Raw genomic sequence first — 6,560 nt, forward strand, 5'->3', positions numbered from 1 at the left:
CTTTACACTTAAGCCTGGAAATCTGCCTTCATTCTGCAGATTTTTTTTTTTTTTTTTTCCTTGTGAGGGAAAGGAGGAAAGGTGTGACGCTCTGGAGAAAATAAGTCAAATAGCATCTCTGAAAACTTAAAACCAATCACTCTGACACTCAAGGCTTAAATGTTTGTAAACAACTGAGTTTTTCATTAATAATGTGGATTAACAAATGGATAAGAACATACCTTTTAAAAGCTTCCATAAAAAATAAAAATAAATAAAAGCTTCCATAAATACCAAATCAACAAAAGTTCTAGAACCTTTCTACAGTATACAAACTGAAAAGTCATTAAGGAGTTCGTGTCATCAGAAATTAAGTGGCCATTTATTTCATGCTGTCTGATTTGAGGTATGCTTGTTGGTATATCTGGTCAAATGTCATAATTAGCAAAGGTCTTTTGGCCCTCCATTGGGTGCAGCTGATCTCACAGATTCATTGCACACAAATTTTCAAATATCTCACAGTTAAGTATCATGATTCATCACTTGCGTATCTTCCCCCTCTACCATAACCTATCGCCAGCTTTGTTTGTGACTTAGTACAGTAAAGACGTGTTTCATAGTGGCATCTTTATGTGCAATGAATCTGTGAGATCAGTTGCACCCAACGGAAGGTTAAAAAAACTCCAAAATTAATAGATGAACACAAATAATGATCTAAATAATGGTATTGGAGAACTCATTTCCTGCTATTTGAAAGAAATTATTGCTTCATTACTAGTTTATATTTCTAATGTATCTTCAATAGTCATAGGCTGTGCTGTGCTTTGTACCTGAATTTCTAAATATAGTTTAGTTTACTGTATGCTTGCATATTTATTTTCAACTTTGTTGTCTTGAATGTTGCTTGAGAAAAATGGTTGTAATTAATTTCTGCTACAAAACAGCCTACTGGTAACTGGTACATTTTATCTTAGCAAGTTTATTTTAAATTATAAACTTTGTTCAGAAGAGGCTTTTGCAATGATAGCAGAGAACTGTACAAATGAACAGTTACAGAGGTTCTTGTTGAACTAAACTTACCATTTGATTTGTAGATTAGCAATTTGACCTGTTAAACAGTACTAGTTAACCTCAAGAAACTAGGTTGTTGTATACACCTGAAGGCATCTGTTATTAAGCTTATCTTTTGAGTGGGTATTGGTACAATTTGTGTGACCCACATAAGTGACTAATAATGTTGACATTATGAATCCTGCACTTAGTGAAATGTCAGATGAAATAACTGACTGAATTTTTTTTGTATTAAAATGGGAAAATAATAAATGAATCTGTTAATGAAAGCACTACAATCTGCAAAAGATTAAATGTTTCAAAAAATCTAAGGAAATAAAGGAAATTTTAAAACAGGAAAAAAAAAAAAGTTTGTTTGAGCCAAACTGGCGACAGTTGCCGAGAAGCACGATCTCAATGGTTGAGAAAATGCTCTGGAGAATGGCAGTTTTGCAGCTTATTTTATACATTAGAATCAAAGGAAGAGACATAAGGGAGGTTACATGAAATTCATTAGTGGTAGATTAGAGAGACAGGAGAAAACAAAGTGGCAAAATCTTTGAGATTGGATAAAAAAGTAAAACGAGGAGATATATTACTTTTACATTGGTGGGTACAAGATAGTTAACATTTACAGAACATAGAGAATGTATATGGGCAACAAGATAACGTGGTCTTTTGCTCTGGTACTGGTGGTTGTGCCTTTGAGGGGTCTAGAAAAGAAAATTACTCTGACATTTCAAAGGTATGTTATCTTAGATGCACAAAGACAATAGACAGTTTCAAAGGTAATGGCTGACCTTGTCAAGGAAACTTCAGGCCTAGGACATAACTACCCACCACGACCCGCTTTTAGTTAGGAATTTTTACATTCAGACCACCCTGTGTGGTTACTTTTGGTTTGTAAGGCCCTCCATGCGGGCCTCCCCTGAGCTTGTCAGGTTTAGTGTGTGGCCCCTTTTTCATCCACATTATTTATTACCTACCTGGATAAACAAAACACTGGTCCACTAGATTCCCATTTTTAGTTAATGATGTCACCATCAATCCCTTTTTCCAAGCTGGAAATCTCAGTTATTCTCAATTCCTTCCTCTCACCCTCATGTTGAATATTCTTTTTCAGATAAATCTTCAATCTAGCCCATCTTTTATCCATCCTCTCTGCCTTATTAGTTTAGTCTTGCATCATCTTTCACTTGGACTATCCATACTAGCCTCCTAACTGGTCTTCCTTGTGCTTCCTGATCTAGTCTATCCTTTACGGTACCAATAGTGTAATCTATCTTTGAAAGAATCTTGTCAATACCACAGCTTGCTTTTGCCTGTCAAATAATGCCCAAAGCCTTAGGCCATCAAACAGTTTATGACATGGTTACCTCAGGATCCGTTTGGATTGTTATAGCTGTATCAAACATAACTACTCTTTACCGATTACTAAAGAAACTTAGTGAATAATCAAAGTGAAGTTTTTTTCTATCATGCTTAACACTGGATTAAACAACAAATTCACAAAAAATAATGTCAAGTTCTGCAGTTACCTTAGCATAAATATAATGAAAGGATAGCCTTTACACATGAACTATAAGGAAAGGACTTCTAGTGGAATAATGTTTTTCCAAGTATATTCATCAATATGTAAATGGCAGTTATTTAGCATTGTATTGATCCATTTACAGGGTTCATTTCCCTTGTGCAAATTCTTTAGAATTGGATGAAGACATTGGCAAACAGGTAGGAGAAATCTGCCCCAAAGGAATAATTGCTATTGTGTTTTTCACTGCCATTTTATTTTGTCAAAGACAGCTTATTTTTAACAATTATGTTACAGGCAAATATTTTATTTTCCCCAATTAAAAAATTTAGCTTTGCTGCCAGAGCACACTGAAAAAAAAAACCCCTCTATGTCAGGACGTTAAAACAAGGTGGGTTTTTTATTGTTGGTGTTCGTTTTCTAAAAATTTAGTTCTTTTTTTCCTAAAGGTCTTTTCCTCCTTGGAAGTGCATTTTAGGATCCACATACAGGGAATCTAAATAGCCACTAGAGGGCGCCACTTACACAACGACTGTATAGTCCCTGCTGTCTCCCTTCTCCTGAACTATTTCTAATCAGAAAAGCCAGTGGCCTTACTTAGTAAATATGTTTATATTCACTCTCCTTTGTGATTAGTAGTGATATATAAACATGAAACCAGAGATAGCTTTGGCCACACTTACATTTCTCTGAAGTCTAAAAATAGCTTGTAGGATCATTACAGGGCAAAATGACCAGTTCAGAGTTACAGTCTTTCTCAGCTTTTCTTTGCCTGCCCCATTACCATGGTTTTTGTTTTGTTTTTCACACTCATGAAGTTGTCATATTCTTTCGTTGCTCAACTGAATGACTGTAATTATGTTAACTGATTTTAAAGTGGTCAGATTTCTCTTTTCCCCCCCTTTCTCTCTTTTTCTTTTTCTACCTTCCCTCCCTTTCCTTCCCTCATATATTCCCAAACATAATTTTCTTCTTTATAGTTAGTACTTTTTTCAAATATTTTACTTTTGAAAGCAGTGTTACGAGAAATGGGAAGGCCATGCTATACAAAATTCTAGAAGTAAGAAAAGCCTAACATAGGAGTCAAGTGAGATAATCTGCCAGTTTAGCATAACCCTGGTCTTCCACAGCAGGCACCGGGGAATGTGGTACTGCATCGACCAGACAGAAAAGAAATCTCCCCGAGTCCTCCTAGAGGAGGAGAGTAAGCAAGATGAGTGGCTCTGAACATTTGGGAATGTAGTGCACAATGCACAGTGTTAGTTGAACAAGGCAAAATTTATTACTATTATAGAAAAAGATCAAAGAGTCTGTAAACCCAAGCAATATAAGAGTTGCCACATTGGTGAGACCAAACATCCATTTAGATCATTTTTCATCCTTGGAATAATGTTACAAAGAAAGTTTTGCGACTCCCTCAAAATTGTTCTAAAGCATCCATTTATCTATAATTCACTATAGCTTTTCATCACTGAAGTATTTAAATCCTCCTGGGATTAGAAGCTTCTTGTGTTTATAGTCACTTATTTATTTATTTATTTTAAAAATATTTTTATTGGGTTATTGGGGGGATGGGAACAGTGCTGGGGAGTTGGGGGAAGAGGAACAGACAAGTTGCTGTCNTCGCCGGCGACTCACGGCAGCCCAGCTCCAGGTTGAGCTGTTGTTCACCATCTTAGCTGTAGAGGGCACAGCGTCATTGACCCATGTGGGATCTGAACAGGAGACCCTGCTGCTCAGAGCTCACGCTCCCAAGCCAACTCTTAACCAATGAGCCACTCAGCTGGCCCCCAAATCTGTTTCTTAAATGCCAACCTCAGCATTGAATTCCAGACTCGTATTTTTAACTGTATTCTGGACACCTCTACCTAAATATACAAAACACATTCTCGAAGAGAGAACATCCAGCCTAAGAAAAAGTCTTTTAAGAGTTTATTTGAGAGAGGGGCACATCGCATCTGGCGCCACATCCGTAGCCCGAGGCTGCTGCCTCTGTCAACGGAGTCTTCTGGCCCCACAGCTTAAGTAGGCACCACTAGGTCCCCAACCGACCAGGGCTGTGCCAGCCACTCAGGCTGCCTCAGCCTTTCTCAATGCTGTCAGCTCCCTCTGCCTGGCCTTGGCCCCAGGCGGTGGCCCCTGACCCCAGCGGAGATCATGAATCAGGCAGATAAAAATCAACAAGAAATCCCATCTTACCTTAGTGATGAACCTCCAGAAGGTTCAATAAAAGATCACCCACAACAGCATCCAGGCATGTTGTCCCGTGTGATCGGGGGTCTCATCAGTGTTACAAAGGGAGCTGTTGGTGCCACCATTCACCAGTGGTGTGGCTTGGATTGGTGGAAAAAGTCTGGAGGTGACCAAAACAGCTGTTACAACTGTGCCTTCCATGGGAATTGGGATGGTGAAAGGGGGACGTGTCTGCTGTGGCTGGAGGTGTTACAGCTGTTGGGTCTGCTATTGTAAACAAAGTGCCCTTAACAGAAAAGAAGAAAGACAAATCTGACTAAAATATGGAGATAAATTTGCTCTCCACAGCATTATGATGCCAGTGGCATTGCATTGAATTGCTAAATTCCAGCTTTTATCTGGTGAAATGTTACACTTATTCAGTTGTAACTGAAGATATGATATATTTGAATATTTACTATAAGTCTTTTAGTTTAACTAAAAATGTGAAAGTTGAATTTAGTGATGATCTTTATAGTTCCATATGTGTAATGTGCCAGGTAACTCATCTGCCCCTTAAGAAGGGAACCTTGAACTACATAAACTGTAACTTTGATGTGCCTAATAGTTTCAGATATCTTAGTTGTTGTTTTTTTTATAACCATAGTTGATTAGGCCAAGAGGCATTCTTTTCTTATTTAAGCTGATAAAAGTAGCAGGACTTAGAGAAGTTTAAGAGAAAAGATGAATGGTTTTCTGATACTGAGTGTTAACCATCTTTTGTTAGATATGCATTATATTAATTTAATCATTGATGCCTTACAAAAGCAAACATCTAATACCCTAAATATGTGCAGTTTTTAGAATTATACATGGGTTGTCTTAAAAATTGTTTGTGAAATTGGTTTTCCCTCTTAAGAATCTCAGGAGTTGTGGGGTAAAGGTATTTCTCGCTCTCAGCAGATAAATGTGTTAATTTTCAGTAGTTCTAACCAAATTGTATGCTTCAACCTGGGTTCCCGCTCCATCATCAGGACACTTCACAGTGCCTAAGGAATGTTTCTTTGCTGGTCAGAAGCTATGTTGGAAGAGTTTCAGATTAAGGAAGAACAAATAAAGTTCTCTAGAATTACCTAGAACATCCAAGATATAAAAAGAATTCTTCACACCTATTTTATCTCTAGGATGGCTTAAATTATTAGCACCCCCTTTTAAAAACATAGTAAAAGCAACCACAAATATGGGGGGGGGTAACTTTTAAATTGAATAAAATAGGCTCCATAAGGTTAGTTTTGAATGTAAAACATATATGTAAGTGCTTTCAGTGGTTTAAGAGGCTTTTAAAATATGTTATCTTGCTATCCTTTAAAGCCAGCTATAGACTTTGTACCATTTTCCAAGTCAATTTTAGGCAGGGAATTGAAGTGTTTGATTATGGATAAATGTGTCATGTCTTATTGACATATCTTATCATGTCTCATTCATTCTCAAAGGATATGACTTAGCTGGAATTCCTCTGTTTGTTTTTTGTTTCATGTTTAGTTTCATAAAAAATTTAAAAGTGTGTGTGTGTGTGTGTGTGTGTGTGTATTTGGCAGTCCTCTTAACTAAAGGTTATAATCCAAACCTGAAAAAAATCTTAGTTTTCTTTACACTTAAGCCTGGAAATCTGCCTTCATTCTGCAGACTTTTTTTTTTTTCTTTTGAGGGAAAGGAGGAAAGGGTGTGACGCTTGGAGAAAATAAGTCAAATAGCATCTCTGAAAACTTAAAACCAATCACTCTGACACTCAAGGCTTAAATGTTTGTAAACAACTGAGTTTTTCATT

General features: G+C 37.0%; 1 protein-coding gene and 1 pseudogene across 1 annotated transcript in view; both read left to right on the forward strand.

Annotated features, from left to right (window-relative positions):
* Positions 1-2,861, forward strand: part of CCDC18 (coiled-coil domain containing 18) — a 107,320-nt gene extending 104,459 nt beyond the window's left edge. The window contains exon 27 of the mRNA XM_019667547.1: positions 2,706-2,861. Coding sequence (XP_019523092.1) covers positions 2,706-2,744 — 39 coding nt within the window. The 3' untranslated portion in view covers positions 2,745-2,861. The remainder of the gene's footprint in view (positions 1-2,705) is intronic.
* A 1,759-nt stretch (positions 2,862-4,620) lies between these two features.
* LOC109396034 (transmembrane protein 263 pseudogene) lies at positions 4,621-5,603 on the forward strand (annotated as a pseudogene).
* Positions 5,604-6,560: the final 957 nt, after the last annotated feature.

This window comes from Hipposideros armiger, unplaced genomic scaffold (genome assembly GCF_001890085.2).
Source record: "Hipposideros armiger isolate ML-2016 unplaced genomic scaffold, ASM189008v1 scaffold_501, whole genome shotgun sequence".
Classification (NCBI taxonomy): domain Eukaryota; kingdom Metazoa; phylum Chordata; class Mammalia; order Chiroptera; family Hipposideridae; genus Hipposideros; species Hipposideros armiger.